The 16,902-nt window shown below is 34.8% G+C and overlaps 2 protein-coding genes across 2 annotated transcripts; one reads left to right on the top strand and one right to left on the bottom strand.

The window, feature by feature from the left end:
- Positions 1–556: 556 nt before the first annotated feature.
- LOC134271106 (uncharacterized protein KIAA1958-like) lies at positions 557–2,192 on the bottom strand. Its single transcript, XM_062753360.1, has 2 exons — positions 1,337–2,192; positions 557–1,109 (listed from the first exon to the last, which is right to left on the bottom strand). The coding sequence occupies exons 1-2, from the start codon at positions 2,190–2,192 to the stop codon at positions 565–567; spliced, it is 1,401 nt and encodes a 466-aa protein (XP_062609344.1). The 3' UTR covers positions 557–564.
- A 4,480-nt stretch (positions 2,193–6,672) lies between these two features.
- LOC134271105 (uncharacterized) lies at positions 6,673–10,143 on the top strand. Its single transcript, XM_062753359.1, has 4 exons — positions 6,673–6,812; positions 8,489–8,582; positions 9,544–9,650; positions 9,995–10,143. The coding sequence occupies exons 1-4, from the start codon at positions 6,749–6,751 to the stop codon at positions 10,141–10,143; spliced, it is 414 nt and encodes a 137-aa protein (XP_062609343.1). The 5' UTR covers positions 6,673–6,748.
- The last annotated feature ends 6,759 nt before the right edge of the window (positions 10,144–16,902 follow it).

Below are 16,902 nucleotides of genomic sequence, written 5' to 3'. Positions count from 1 at the left end.
AGCAACTTTTTCAATGGCCAGTCCTGTCTCTGTTTGTCTATTCTGGATGGTCTTTGTACTCACAGCAGGGATATTTAAAGTTGTACCATAGCTGAACATCTATACACCACATTTTCTTTGTTCGAAACTATGGTGTATTTTGAGCAAACCAACACTTTTCTGTGATCAATATATATCCCACTTGTTTTTAACTCCGCCTTCTTGCGGTCTAGTAAAGTTAAAAGTTAACATTTTTAAAATGAATATTCAACGTTGTATCGAATACAACTCAAAACAAAATTACAAAAATAAACACACACACCATTGTACACACATCTGTTCTCTCAAAATAAAATATCTTTAGTGAGATACTAATTCACATAAAGAAAAGTACAAAAATAAATTCTCTCTCTCTATCTCTCTCTCTGAAATTAACCGTTTTTTTTAAAATAGTTATTTAAAAAGAACACATACAGAAAGAGAGTTTTTCTCTCAAAGTAACAAAAAATGTCTTCCAGTAACTTTGCTTTTCATTTTCACTGAAATCATGAATGAGTATACACCTGGTTTATAGTAATACCCCAGTTAAAATCCGCCGAAATTAAAGGTACAGTGGGTGAAAATTGGACCAGGAACGTCTGTATCCATGGAGGGTGGCGGATCTGGGGAGGCAGATGCAGAAATAGTAGAAGTTGCTTCCTCTGATTTTATCTTGATGCGTTTTGGCTCTAAGACGTTCGATACCTCCATTACTATTTCATCTGATGCTCTTTTATACTGTCGAACAGATTCTATGGAACGTTGGCCCGTTCGGGCCATAATTTCTTGTTCCTCTATTCCCGCCTGATATAACGCGGTCGCACATGTACGCTTCCCGGAGTGATTGGTACAATTACCCTCCAACCCGCCTTCTTGACACATGGATTTCATCATGGTTGACAGTCTGTTGACGCCGATGCACTGCTTGCTAAATTTCCTGCCGTCTAACGCTCGTCTATAGAAGGGTGCGGTCGGATCACTGTCAAGACTAAGGATGAGGCAAACATACTCCTTATACACGTTGTACAACTCATCATCACAGAACATATGCTTGATGATTTTTGGCGAAATATTCCGCTGGTTCAGACCACCTGAAATATAATCATCAAGTAAACATTAATATGGTCTGCCGAAATACTAGTATAACATACTCATTCTAGAATCCCCCCCCATTTCCAGAAAAAAGACACTTAGTGCTATTCCTGTTTGAAACATTTTTTTTAAATAAACGATGCACATAACTCTTAATTCACACTTAACAAAAATGTATAATTCTGATGGACCTTTTTAAATATTTTTGCAGAAATTATAATCTTACCTTTGTAAGTTTTACTGATGCGCCCTTTGAAAATGATGTACGGTCTTTCATTTCCATCATCGTGAAGCTCAAACTGATCAATCGATAGGTTCCTATGTTCGTCGACACTTCTTAAACCAAATAGTTTGCAATTGTAAAAAAAGACTGAATTCAGTAATGATTTTGAAGACGAATTCCCTAAAATGTTTTTCTCCCAAAGAATTTTTTCGTCTTTTTCGGACAGGGGTTCAGCTTGTCGTTTTATGACTCCAACTCCCTGAGCAGTAAGCTCAGACATTTTCGCACTCAGCGCTCGTCGAAATCCTTGAAAATTGAGATTTTTTTCATCCAAAAAGTTTAAACTGTTTCCATTTTCTCGAAGATACCTCAGGACGCCCACGCACAACTGATACAGAGATCTTGGTGGGTACTGCGCACCATCTTTACGCCTCGACTCAAGGACAAACCTTGTCATTATGTCATTCATTTCGGTTTCATTAGTTGTTAGAGTCAATTCAGGCATGGACGCTTCAGTAATTTGTATTCTGTTTTTTCTCCATTCCTGAAATGTACTAACACTCCAGTTTGTGTTTTTCCGCGTGTTTTTGCTTTCATACGACTTTTTAATATTGTCTATTTCCTCCTCTTCGACGGGCGATGCAAAACGTTTGTTTTCTTGAATATCGTCAGGGATTATCGCATCAAATTCTTGCAGCATAGAAAACTCACCAAAATCAGCAGGTTCGACTTCATACAGTTCAACTGTTTGGGTCAGCGACAATTCGTTTAGGGATTCTTCGGCCTCAATAATATCTAGGGCTTGAGAAAGCGCAAAATCCATGCCGTCTTCCTCCATGCTGATACCCGGACTGACCATTCGAGCACGTGTCTCTTCGTGAGATACCCGTATATCTTGTTTGGTCAAGCGTGCATAAAAGTATAGTCCCCTAAATTTACTCATAACATTTCATTTGTCAAAAAATCAATGGCTATAATCTTTTATTACTTTTATTTTTTTATTTCAATACAGTACAGCTGCAGTGTATTTATTGACAACATATTACTATAAGGATATAATTTTAATCACATTAATATTTTGACACTGTTTATCTTAACGATATATTTCTCAGTCGATGTTTTGCACGCTTGATTAAGCAAAGTAACTCTAGATCTAATTTTAGAATCCACGTATACAGGTTATAGCTATGGTACAAGTGAGTTACCGTTATGTTTTTCTATTGGTTCGCTATAGATACCCATTGACATTTTGAAACACCCACTCGAGGCGTTGCCCCTCGTGACTGTTTCAAAATGTCATCGGGTATCTGTAGCAAACCAGTAGAAAAACATACGGTAACTATTACATGTAAACAGGTCATTTACTTGAGCTGGGCCAATACCAGTATGACTCATTCCTATTGAATTGTAAAAAAAAATGTTGCCGTTCAAAAATTACGCGGACTTATTGCACAGAAAAAAATATTTGAAGACAAAATCGAGCAAACTTCTTAAAATGTTGTAAATTGGTATCAATTTTGAGTGATTTTTCAGGACATATTATTAAGTCACGGAGCAGCAAAATCTTCGACGTTAAGGGCATTATAAAAAATTATTGACTTAACTTTCATTTTCTCAACATTTTAGCAAGAGTACCTGTACAGTTTGTGTTACCTTATCTACTTAACATCCAAACACCATTTCTTGTCAAGCTTAAAATCTATTAAACAAGTAAAGAATATTCTATTTTGTTTTAAAACCAAACACTGCAGATACTTATGAGATTTAGTGTGATATTGGTTACTCTGAATCACGTTCTTTACAGTCCGGATAAAGTTTTCGTCGATAATCTTCTTCCCGTCCTCCCGTATAGCATTTTTACAGAGGTTTTACGATCTAAAATTTGTGGACGAATGTCACGAAAACCCTAGTTTTTTTTTTTTTTTATACCCTAGTTTACTACATATTTTATTATGGATATTTTGGATCTATGTTGGCGATATCTCGAGCATTACACATAATTTAACAAACTGTGGTGCGCCGTCAATTCAGGAGACGTCATTTTCAGTCGTTTTCATGGGATACGCATCAAAGTAAAATCACTATATTTTTGTTAGTACTTCAAATATCACGTCAGAAATCTAAATACATAATAATAGAACAATTTAAAGATACATTTGAGAAAACTGTCGAAAAATATCGCGAATTATAGAAAATAAATGAGTTAAATTTTGGATTTCGTATGCTTTTGCTTCAGAGTTTTTGTCGTGCTCCGTACCTCTCCATCGGCGATATCTACATACCGATTATTTTAGTAGAATTTATTCAAGATACAGAAATTTTGCCAAAAATTTATTGGAATCTTTAAAATACATATTCCTGAGAAATTTCATAACTATACGACGTCTGTGAGAGTAAATAATAGCACAGTCTGCGTTATTTTTGAACGGCCCTCGTACATTTGTTTGAATGCATTGTTTTCAGCAGCAGACTGAGAGTTTACATATTACACAAACCTTTTTATACACATATTAGGCCGGTACTAAGGCCTATTTGTAGTCGGACTTACATGTACAGTAGATGTATTAGATACAAGCTACATGCTACAATGCATCAAAGCCACATTAATTGTCAGAAACTCATGAACTCTTTCTCTCTGAAAAAATATGAGATTGTTTTATTTCAACATTTTTTATTGTGTTACTTTTCATAAGGCGGGAGTGCATTGGAGTGTGTGAAATTAAAATTGGGAATGTATTGCTCGTATCTGTGTCTGTACGTCATGCATAGTATGTACACATTCACCCAACATGTAAAAATCATATTGAACGCAGATCTATATATTAGATCACATGCACGGCCAATATTCAAGTAACTTACCCAGAATCTGAATGAACAATCACATTGCATCCAGCTGTGTCGGGAACTTCACGATCGTTGAACGTGTGGGGTACATGTTCCTGTGGAACTTGCTCGGAACTAGTTTCCTCGTTGTTTATCGTGACGGAAAGATGACAATTGGACTGTGAGTGAATAATTGTGGTCGTCCCGGACGCACTTCCATCGGGATTCTAAGACCTCCGAGGTTTTGGTGTATTTGTTATTTTGTTTTGAAAATCCTTGTCGTTTCCACCGCGTCATATTCTTTCTGGCAGACGATTCTTTTTATTCGCCGCGAAATTTACGGCATGTCGCAATACCAAAGTGCATTATAGCCGATTGTTAAAAAACTCATTAAATTCTTAACCATTATTATGGTTATGTTTTATTATAAATCAACACTCTGTTTTCTTAATATTTTCTATTTATAATAAATCATGAGGTTACAGATTTTACATCGTGTTCTACGGCGACCGGTTTGTGCTATCTGTAACGTTGAGTAAACGTAATCCTTAACTATAGTTAATGATTGTAAATTATAGTTTACAAACGTGAATCTATGTTTATCAACAAAATCTATTATTAACATTTTATTACAGACAGATAAACTTAGAGTAACATTCGTAAACTATATTTAACAACCTTTAAACATAGTTTTACAGATAAAAACTATAGTTCACTCCTTGTAAACTATAGTTTACAGTCCATAAACCTAGTTTATTAACTGTGAAACTATATTTAGCTCATTTTTTGTGAATTTGGCGTGTCATATGTGTTTATATCAGGGATGAAAAAATCCTGTATTGATTGGTTGTAAATTGTTTAACGTCCCTCTCGAGAATTTTTCACTCATATGGAGACGTCACCGTATGCCGGTGAAGGGCTTCAAATTTTGACCTTTACTCGGCACGCAGGGCCATTGAGCAGTTAGGGGTCTTTATCGTGCCAACGCCTGCCGCTGACACGGGGCCTCGGTATTTAAGGTCTCATCCGAAGGACCCGCAACTTTCACTTCAAAGTGCCGACCGCATGGCGAAGGAACAGTTGCTACCCATTTTAACGACTAGGTCAGTCGCGGCCGAGATACGAACTCACGACCTCCCGATCACGGAGCGAGCGCTCTACCGACTGAGCTATCGTGAACGGTAATCGTGTATTGTATAACAAATAAATAATAAAGAGTAATTATAGAAGAGGTATAATAAAGAACAATATAAGGTGAGCAAGTTATCCAAAACTTACTTTGTATAACAAAATACCGGTAAGACATATAATCAACTATTCTTTAACAATCGTATTATTAGACCAATATGTTGGATTTCTTTACTAGGACACCTTTCAAAGTAGGGTAATAAAATTACTCAATGTTTTCTTCTTCTTGCTTGATCTCCCCCGACTCAGGGTTAAATTATTGGGTCAGCAGGTAGGTGGGAAAATATTTATTTAAACATATTTGTAGACGGGATAAAAGAAACGAAGAAAAAAAATATCCTGTCCTGCAATGAATTGATTGAATATTTTTTCGTGCCGATTTGGCAATTTTCAGCCATGTTTCGGTGGACTATTAGTTTAGATAATCGATTTTTGAAAGCACAAACAATTTTTAAAGATTGCTTAATACAGAGTTTTCAAGAACTAATTCTCTATTCAGATGCATTTCGTTTAAAAAAATAATCTATACTGCATTCATTTTGATTTGTATCTGAAAATTTTTTTTAATTACCCGTATCACTATCATTTTTCGAGCATACCGGTGAAGCGAAAGGAAATACGCGTCAAGTAGGTCCACCAGACAAATATGTTGAATCTCGTAAATATTGCGTAATATTTTATTTTACAGAGTTTTGTTAATCTGACATTAAATCTATTCGTTAACATTGATACATTATTAATACTAAAATATTTTAAAGTCGATGAAAAAATAACCTCTCAAAACGACTTGATCTTATTTTTTGTTCGTCATTTTACACGGTGGAAATTATTGTTGAACTTATATTTATTAGATAAAAAATATGCAATTAAATATCAACAATAGGGAAATTGTAAAAATATATTAATATTAGAAAAAAGACATTATTGAGATATATGTTGTTTCTATTTAAATTTTCTAGTAAATGAGAAAATAAATGTTTATAATCATGCTCCTTTTTATCAAAAGCGTTACGGATTCTTATTCTGTAAAACCTGTCGCTTTTTCTTTTGCTTTCCACCATTGAATGCAGTACTGTTAATGAAGTCAAGAAGGATCTGAATTGCACTCATTTTATGACGAAAATTTAAAGTCTGCATTTAGTTTTACACACTCTATACAAAGGAAATACGCGATTCCTTCTTAAAACATGTACATGTTTCCTGTAATTATACCTTTTTATTTGCGCCTTCGGCCTTCACAGGATTTGATCACGTGACCGACCCACTTCAATCCCCACTGAAGTTTAAAAACTTGTTATTTATCTCTTAAATATTTGTGCTAAAAAATTGTTAAAGTGTATGAGCTGATAAAAAAAAAACTTACCGACAGATTTCTGGAGCATTCACTTGAAGAAAACAAAGACCATGCGTAATTTCGCCACCTTAACTTTTGTCTGCTTCCTGATTTCAGTGAATGTCATCAAACACGGTAAGCAAGATTACAGTTTTTAAGCAATTAACATTTGTAATAAAAAATAATCAATGAAGAATCGTTTTTGGGAGGGACGTGGGGAAGGTACATGTATCCTGTTGAAAGAGGGGCAATTTATGTGAAAGAAACTAACAAAAAAAAAGACATTACTGTGCAAACACGAATATCTTACTTCGGGGTTTGGGAGTTCTAATAAAAAAAATACGGATATAACAAACCATATGCAAGCTCAAAAGTCCATTTAACAATGCAAAATTGGAACAGAGCTAGAACAGACCTACAAAACATCAGAGGTCGGTTCAGGTGCCATGGAGGAGTGAGCATCCCCTGCAGACCGGTCACACCCGCCGTGTGCTCCTTGTCAAGATCGTGGAAAACTTTCTTACACTGAACAATTGTTTTACTTTATAGTCTTAACATCAGCATAATGCATGACTTCACTTTGCTTCGACCTTTACTAGACGGTTGGGGACCCGCCTTTAATAAATATTCTCTACATCTACAACAAAAATTGTGATGTTGTAATTTGTTTTCACTGTCACTCGGTAAATTCAAATTTAAAACCTGACATATATAGTAAAATGTAAGGTAGCAAAAAGGTAGGAGCAAGCTTTACCCCACAAGTTTCAGTCCGACAGTGCAGTATTTTGTAAACGCAACTCCTCATAAACTGCTGCACAGAATTTTGTCAAAATTTGCTGATATTTAGGACACAATGTGTAGATATGCATATTACCAGGAAATCCCGATTCCTTTATTTTTTCCGGGAATTTCCGCACTTTAAAACTTATTAGGTTTTTGGCCATATCTTGGGAATATCTTGACTATAGAGATGAACAATTCCTCTTGAACCGTTGAACACAATTTCGTCAATCTTTGCAGATATTTAGGACACAATGTGTAGATGTGCATATTACCAGGAAATTCTGATTCCTATATTTTTCCGGGAATTTCCGCACTTTTTAACGTAGATTTTTTGGCCATATCTTGAATATAGAGATGAACAGTTTGTCATCGCAACTCCTCTTAAACCGCTGCATACAATTTCATCAAACTTTGCAGATATTTAGGAAACAATGTGTAGATGTGCATATGACCAGGAAATTCCAATTCCTTTACTTTTTCCGGGAATTTCCGCACTTTAAACCTAAGGTTTAAGCCATATCTTGACTATAGAGATGGCAGTTTGTCAGCGCAACTCCTCTTAAACCGCTGCACATAATTTCTTCAAACTTTTCAGATATTTAGGAAACAATGTGTAGATGTGCATATTACCAGGAAATTTTCATTCCTTTATTTTTCGGAAAATTTCAGCTCTTCGACTTTTTGGGGAGCGTGGGGTATGTGAGCCTGCTCACTTTTTCTTTCATTATAATGTTTAATGTTAGAAGGAAATGACAATATGCACGCATGAATTTTTAGCTCTTCTGGACAGAGACCAGAAGAGCTTGCGCGATAGTAAGGTGTCCGTCTAGCTGTCTGTCCGTCTGCCTGAAAACAATTTTTCAAAATACTACTCCTCCTACATTTTTGCTGCCTGATGAAAAGTTTTAAATCCAAGTGCTACTTTTCCTTTGTTATACGTACAGACCAGTAGAGCTGCAGTCTCATTAGAAACTTCCGTTAACCTTACTGCTGCAGGAATAACTCAGTTATGTCTCTTATTTGTTAAGCTGAGGCGCAAATCTGCAGCCAACTAACGCCTTGTGTGTTCGCCTTAACCACTGCACTAGCAGGAGCTGGCAAAGACATAAGCAAATTATGCAGGTAGATGATTTTATTTTTAAAATAATTAAATAAACAAGACGTTTTTGTGAAACACTGATGCACCTGTATGGCACTTATGGCGAGGGTTAAATTTTCTCAAATGCATCATGTCAATACACAAAGGTCAACGTCCCAGTTTATGTCACATGATCAAAATTATCTGTACCAATAGAAAAGTCTTGTCATAATGAAAACTCGTGTCTTTTAAAAGCCTTTACAGCGCAATAGCTATGGGTTAGGTTAAAGTTGACAACTTACAGACAGACACGCAGGACAAAAACAATACACCCCGATCCTGGGCATAGAAATATTTCAAGATGTTTAAGTTTCAACTTAAGGAATGATGATGCGAATAATAAATTGGACTGGAATATATGTGCGATTTTTTTTCTTTGCTTTCAAATGATGCGAAAATAAATGTCTATACAGTATAAAAAAAACTGTAAAGTTTGTTTATGCTTTAAACATCTTCCCTTCTTCAACAATCGTAGTAAATCTAAACATGACTTGTCACTTGAGATACAAAAACTTTAAAATTTTAATAAAAAATGTGACTTGTTAAACTTATTCAGTTTACTTATAATATTTAAACATGGATAAAATAATCGTACCAGTGCTACAAAAGGGAAGGGTATATTGTTTTACCCTTGTGCGTCTGTTTGTGTCAATGTGTCTAAAACAAATTTTCTTCGCAATTTTCTCAGCAATAATTACTCATTGCAAATTCTTAGCATCAGAAATTTTAGCATCCTTTGTCATATGCTGTTTTCTTTACGACTCTGATGTCGAATTTATGTTTATTAGTGCGTATGTCCGTACCAAATTTCAGTCGCAGCTTTGAAATGTGTCAGTATAATATTAAATACTCCTTTTGCTCTGCCTTAACAAAACTTTAATTCCGATAAAAAAATCTTATGCATGTATGTAGTTGTTTTATAATGGATTTGTTTCTTTAATGCAGTGCCTATAATACTTACGTGAACTGTTTAAATAAGGCTGCCTCTGGCTGTAGTGTGGATATCAGCGACATTATGCAAACCGCCAAAAACTCCTTGTCGCAGTACGGATGTAAGTAATGAAAAGCTATTTCTTAATAATATACCCCCATCCTTTCCGTTACATTTGATGGAACTTTAATGTTGCTTCAAAGACGTGTAAAACTCAGATTCATTAAATAATTATGAAAATAATTGTTAATAAAGAAAAAATGTAAACATATTTAAGGGTAAATTGTATGAATCCGACTAATAAAATAAATTTATTTCATAGTAATGTAAAAAGATGTTTTATGTTTGCATTATTCCTGTAAATACTCTACTGATTGACAGGATACATGTATATATGTGATTATTGTTATCCAAAAACAGTATATAAACCATTAATGATATTTCTGTTATTCTACTTTTTACCAGGTTCCTCTTCCGGCGGAGATTCCATTCCAGACACTATTTCCAGTTCCACTCCAGGTAGTAGTTCCAGTTCCACTCCAGGTAGTAGTTCCAGTTCCAATCCAGGCAGTAGTTCCACTCCAGGCGGCAGTTCCAGTTCCGTGGTTCCATGATGACGCTCCTCAGCTGGCTGTCTCTAACACTCGGAGTTTTTCTTCATCAACTCTTTTGAAAAAATATGTCCAAGCATTTGAAAAAAAAACGTATTAAAGATCACAACAAACATAATTTTTCCGCGTTTCTTTGGATTCAGTAAAATTTACTGTTTCAATTTATTTAAAACACAAACAAAATAATTTCTTTTTTTTTCAATGATCTTTCACTTAAACATGATTGTTGTTCATCTTTAATGATTATATTTATCTAATTTTTTCTCAATATATACTGTAATTGTAGTCACTAAAAATATCTTTCTAGAAAATAAAATATTCTATTATTATTATATGTCTTCTCCTTTATCCTTTATTGTGCAAAGGCAAAAATTTAATCTTTTTCATTTAAATTGTATCGGCGATCATGTTGATCTAAGACCTGTTTACCCGTATTGTTGTCAATTTTATTTAGACTTGTCAGTAAGATTTGGCATTTGTCAGTCAGACTTAACCTTACATTGGTTTAACTAGAAAACAAATACATTTTCTGATTACCATTCATTTCAAACATTTTTAAAACCACCGTTTATCACTTATTTGATTGTGTTAAACTTCCTCTCATGAATTATTAACTTGTATGGAGACGACACCACTTGCCGGTGTAGAGCTGCAGAGAGCTAAATTCACGAAGTGCATATACTGGCCTATTTGTTGAGGAAAATTGAACTGAATTTAAGAGGGAAAATTATAATAAAAATATTACCCCTAGGTATCGAACTTAAAAAGTGTATATCGATTTTTATATATTATGACATAATATTTGTACAGTAAACGTCGAAACACGTGCACTCTGCTCCTTTTTATCAAAATGCATCATTTTCCGTCTTCTTTTTAATTTTTTGCTTTAGCCACACCCTTTGAACAAAATAAAATTTTTGCCATTAAAATAAAGAATTAAAAAAGGAATTCTTAGAGCATATTTTCATTTTGTTCAAGAGGTGTGGCCACATCGAAACTATTACTTTTTCTTTAGCGTCAAGCCTCGCAGTGCCGACGACCATAAAGAAATTATGTGGTTTATCCAAATGAAGCTGATTTATTGCTTATGTATTGTTTAAAAAGTTTATAAATTCGAATACCATTCCTAAGAATATTATATTTTAGAATATTATTTCAAATAAACACGAAAATCTGTCATTAAATTTGACGGCATGCAGTAATGCCATTTGAAACGTTACAGGTCTACAACTTGTACCGACTTTCAGTTTATTACTGTATATGAATAATCGGTCATGACCGCATTAACTGCAATAATTATGAAATGTTTATAAATAAAAGCTTTATAAATTATGAGCATCATTAGAGGTGTGAGTAGGGTGTGTTTGTTTGTGTGTTTTGATATCGATCTCGTTGTCGCCATGGTCACTATGTAATCAAAGGGGAACAACTCAAAAAAAACATGATGATCGATTGATTGATTGTATGTTGTTTAACGTCCCTCTCGAGAATATTTCACTCATATGGAGACGCCACCACTTGCCGGTGGAGGGCTACAAATTTTGTCCTATGCTTGGTACTTGGGGCCTTTGAGAAGTGAGGGATCGTTTTCGTGCCAGCGCCTACTGGGGCCTCGGTTTATACGGTCTCATCCGAAGGACTAGTCTCCACGTTTCACAGTGGTATTGAACCCGCGACGTAAGGATTGAACTCCTTACTTTGCGACTCTAGAGCAGACGCTCTAACCCCTGCGCCAAGCGGGCGACACATGATGATCGAACATTTTATTGAATTCGGTAAAAGTTTTTGTTAATTCAATCCTGAGTGATCAAATGACCTAAAAAATTCATATTACAACGGATGCAACTACCAGAAGGTGTGTATCAATTTTAATTGCGTGGACCCTGAGGTCCACGCAGTAAATATATAAGCGAGGTTAAACCGGATCCCATGAGCAAACGACAGGCTACGCATGCGCGAGATGCTAATGAGTTCGCCCCCTTAGGCAACTAGCCCGTAGAATAATTCGCCCTATTCGAATTAGAATATGTCATTCATTGGCAAATCGCGCTTTTGAATCAGCATATCGTATTTATATATTCACTGGTGGATCCAACTTTCTCTCTTATACATATGCTTTTATATACAAACTAAACATTGATTCTATTGCACAAGCATTTTAAAAAGTAGGAAGAACTTGCATTATAGATACATGTAACTTAACTTGAATAAAAAAAACGTCATTTAACGACTAGTTCTAGCTTTTAAAAGATGGAACAAAATTTTACTGACATTTGTTTTGTGCACCAAGACTCGCAAAAAATTTGATATTTCAGCAACCCAAAATGAAATATTATTTGATAGAGGTCTGTAGCAACGGTTTTTAATTGTGGGGAGGGGGGTGCTCCGACAAATAATCTGCTTATAACAGAGCTGTGCTATACGTTTACCATCAGATCTATTTTTCCAAGGATAGATTTCTTCCATATAAATCCATAACAGGTGTCAAGTACCAGCCATTATAAGTTACTTGTATCAAAATAGCCGCCCGATTTTTAAACTGACAAAACTAAAGGCTAATCGGAGATAAAATTTAACACTTTTGCTTTGAGAATACAATCAGTCATAAGTAGGCAGATCATTGTAGAAAATATGAACCTACATGAATATTTACTACACCTAGAAATTTTCTTAATTTGAATTTCGGTTAGAAACACATGCCTATGGTCCACTTATTGCAGTCCTTTTTTAAAGGACAGCAACTTGTTGTGATTGTTTATCCACATTATAAACATATTCAATATCGTACAGTTTCGATGTCAAATGACCTCTGTATCAACAAACATCAGACACATTATATAACAATCCCTTATAATAATCACTTGCTATAAAATTGCCATTGTATTTAAAAAGAAACAAATATTCATATATAAATAAAAATTCTTAGATACTAGGCATCACAATGCATGTCACACGCATTCAACAAGGAAAATTTGAATTAAAAATTATCAATATTGAAATGAATATCGATGTTACAAGTGCTATCGTACGTTTTGTTATCGTAAATTAAACCAAAGCATAAATGAAAAACTTACTATATAGTTAGGCTATCTGACATATCTAACAGTGACATGGATTTTACATGGCATGGATGACTTAGTCCAGTGACTGCTTAGTTTGCCTGAATAAAAAAAAAACAAAGGGAGCCTACTTGAATTTTCTGTTTTATTTAATATTATCTAATCAGCCTTTTTTTCAGCCAATGTTTTAATTATTACAAAATAGTACTTGTAACATCGAACCGATATGATGATGTTCATTATTGCATTGATAGAGATATTAAAAAAAAAAAAAAAAAAAAAAAAAAAAAAAAAAAAACACACACACACACAATCGCATTTTTACATAGTTCTACTGTATAGGTGTATGTATAAACTTAAAATAATGTTATCTTTAATCTAGGAAAAGGCCATAATTCATCATTTTCATTTTAGGGAGGCATCAACTCAAACGAGCAAACTTCCCTGACAAGCAGATAAAGAAATGAAAATATAAATGTTATGCTATGTTATACATACACTACGTTCAACATGTATATACCTCCTTCCCTGGATCCTTTGGCCAGAGTATATATAGTAATCAAATGTCATTCCTAATGTTAACCGTTTTCAAAAAAAAATTCAGAACACTTTCCTATTTCATCCAAGAGAGTTTGGGTATGACCAGAACAAGAGGCCCATGGGCCACATCGCTCACCTGAGCACATCGTCTAAGAAAAAGCACAAATCGATTCAGCATTGAAAAGTTTACTTGGCTGGGGAGTGGGAATTTTTAAACTAATTAAGGATGCCTACATATCAATAAAGCAAATAACTTTGCTGTTCTTTTGAAGATTTTCTTGCCTATATATTACTTTGTAAAAATTTTTATCCTCAATCCAGGAGGGGGTTGTCATGATTTGAACAAATCTGAATTTACACGACATGAAGATGCTTACATGTCAATATGACTAAATATAGCATTTATGTTATTGAGAAGAATTTTTCCCCCTAAATATTCCTTTGTAAAACTTTGACCCAAGTTGTGGCTTTAACCTACCCCCGGGGGTCATAAACCTTAGATATTAATGTAGATTATAAAGTAAACAGTCCATTTCTGTCAAAATATTTGTATCTGATAAGTTTGAAATTGAAGAATTAAAGCAGTAGGCTAGAACCAAAATTTCAAAAATTTCTATTTCAGAATGCCTGGTGATGGGCCATAAAATTTCCCCTGTTTATTATGCAACAAACGCACAAAACCACACGAAAGAAGAAAGATAACAAAATCGGAAAATAGCTTCCTTCAGAAAAACTTTTTAATCATTGTCTGTGATAAACAAATGAAGACATAAGTATTATGCTTCCGTAAAACAAAAAGTTCATGAGGTTCCGAAATCTAATGGAAAAAGTGACGATTACTGTCCAATACCCAGTGTTGTCTCAAGTCCACCATCTGTATCTCTGTCAATTCTGTCCACCCCTAAAACCCATGCACAATGCTTTTTGTGCGAGCGACCAGGACCAAAGCTCATGGTTGTACCATAAAATGCAAGGTTTAATGTCTTTCTGAACTATGAGGTAATTGTACCTGCTGGCAGTCGATGTTGTCCCAATCACATGCAAGATGGCGATTTTAAGTCCGATGTATTGCCACGCATAAAAGCAACCAGTGAGTCGTTTCTTAGCAGAACTGCTATTACTGACCTCATTAAACGGTTGCGTGCTACAGCGCAGCATAACAAAAATTGCAGAATCGATTTCGACAATTCCTCCAATCTAACAGATAATATGATTACTTGACACTGACGGGAATAAGCAGAGATGCATTTGATGAATTGTGCGAGTTTTTGAAATATGTTAGAAACACCCCTGTTCGCTTTACTCACACATCCTTATGATTCTTTATATTTAAGATGAAATCCGGACTTTCCAATACAGTACTTTCTACCATTTTTAACATCTCTGAATGCAGTTTGCGCCGAACCATAGCTTCCGTAAGACAGTCTCTCACTGCATCCTTTGTTCCACAAAATTTTGAAATATGTGGCCCCAGTGTCAGTGGTTCCTTTGCGGTGAGGTGCAAATCCGGTTATAAAGTGAAAGTGCATTTTCTCTTTTTTACTCTGATCAGCCTCTAGGTATTAAGTAAAAAGAGTAAGCATGCTAAGTTTATAATTATGATGAGCAATTGTACTTCTTTTAAAATTGTGAATTGTGAATTTCATGGTCTCTGGTTTAAAACACAAACCAAAAGTTAATTGTTTGAAAGTTGTTACACAATACTCAGGTGAACTGTAAGAACCTGGGCCTCTTGTTTCTCAATCGATTTTTGGAAACACTGGTATCAGAACCTCATCTTCTATTTTTATATTTTGACAAACAGAAATATGGCAAGCGGAAACACGTGGAAATACGTAGTTAACTAGTACATTTGTATTTACAATCTTCTACAATATGCATTAGCATGATTGAGTACATGTGCAAGAAAGTATTATAATACAAAAGTATTAATACTTGTGTAATACTTCAAATCTCATCGTGTTTACCGTCCTTTAGAAACCTTGTGTTATTATTATTTTATGGGTCAAAAGTTTATTACAAAAACAACTGTCTTCGAGTAACATTCAACTTGATAAATTTTGAAACATTTACATTCAATTTACAATGTATTTATGGTTTACTACAACAGAATATCACTATCTCTGTAAACATTAGGAAGATATTATACATTGTACAATAAATTCGGGAAATAATTTATTAACGATGGACTTAGTGTAGGTCAATATGCATTTATAATGACCTGTCATCCTGGCTCAGCTAGCCCGAGGTCGATATTCTACATGTATCCGAGGTCAATACCTGTCATTCGGGGTCATTATAAATGCATAATAACCTACATTGAGTCTATATGTTTTATTATTTAGGATATTGCCCTCATTTGTTGAAGTTAAGTTATCAACTTTTTTCCGGGGGGGGGGGGGGATATTTTATCTCTTTAAATAATCAAAACCTCCCATTTGAACTCTATTTGTCAACACGTTATTTTAACTGTAAGCACTTTAATGACAACGAACCAGCAAAAATGACAAACAGCAAATGAATCACGGAAGGGAATGAAAATGGGCGTTGGAAACAAGGAGAATAAAAACTCCAGTCAGACACAGTGGGGCCTAGTAATGGTCAGTTAATATTTCTGAATAAGATAGGAACCCTAATGATAGATTTTTATGATATCTGGGACTAACTTAACGAGATGTCCTGATGTTCGATACCAATTCGAGGCATAAACGCTGAGACCGTATACCTTGAAGTCCCGTATCGCACAAAAAACCCTCTATTCAAAGAGCAGTAAATGTGAAGACCAGGTCTGATTTTTGTTCAGTCAACAATAGTACTCACCACATCCTCCTGGAGACAACGACCGTCAAGCGTGCTCTATTAGAGAATCGTCTCTATCAAATTTCCTTGCAGTAGCTTCCAAGCATGTCAGATAGTCATTTCCAGCTCTACAATTTCATTACAGCACCTTTAATGACATTTAAAGAATGGACAATTCGGTCAATAAAAATACACGTTGCAAAAATTCCCGGAAATTTTATAGTTTCAATTATAAAATACGTGATTTATGTCAAATAGAATATACGGGTCACCTGATCCCATACAATATTTCAATTTTTGTCATAGGGGTATTTCTGCAGAGGTTCATGCCTCTGTTTTTTCCCTGCAAACTTTAATCAATTAC

The sequence above is a fragment of the Saccostrea cucullata genome, unplaced genomic scaffold (genome assembly GCF_032062105.1).
Source record: "Saccostrea cucullata isolate Sc308-1 unplaced genomic scaffold, CSIRO_AGI_Scuc_v1 ctg2679, whole genome shotgun sequence".
NCBI classification, from domain to species: Eukaryota; Metazoa; Mollusca; class Bivalvia; order Ostreida; family Ostreidae; genus Saccostrea; species Saccostrea cuccullata.
This window is presented reverse-complemented; position numbering and strand designations above follow the sequence as displayed.

Bases quoted from the DNA above. Each gene is read 5' to 3' on its own strand.
- LOC134271106 (XM_062753360.1), bottom strand. From the start codon at position 2,192: ATGGTCAGTCCGGGTATCAGCATGGAGGAAGACGGCATGGATTTTGCG. The intron at 1,110-1,336 runs GTAAGATTATAA...ATTATATTTCAG, and splicing joins CATCAGTAAAACTTACAAAG to GTGGTCTGAACCAGCGGAAT.
- LOC134271105 (XM_062753359.1), top strand. From the start codon at position 6,749: ATGCGTAATTTCGCCACCTTAACTTTTGTCTGCTTCCTGATTTCAGTG. The intron at 6,813-8,488 runs GTAAGCAAGATT...TTATTTGTTAAG, and splicing joins AGTGAATGTCATCAAACACG to CTGAGGCGCAAATCTGCAGC. The intron at 9,651-9,994 runs GTAAGTAATGAA...ACTTTTTACCAG, and splicing joins CTCCTTGTCGCAGTACGGAT to GTTCCTCTTCCGGCGGAGAT.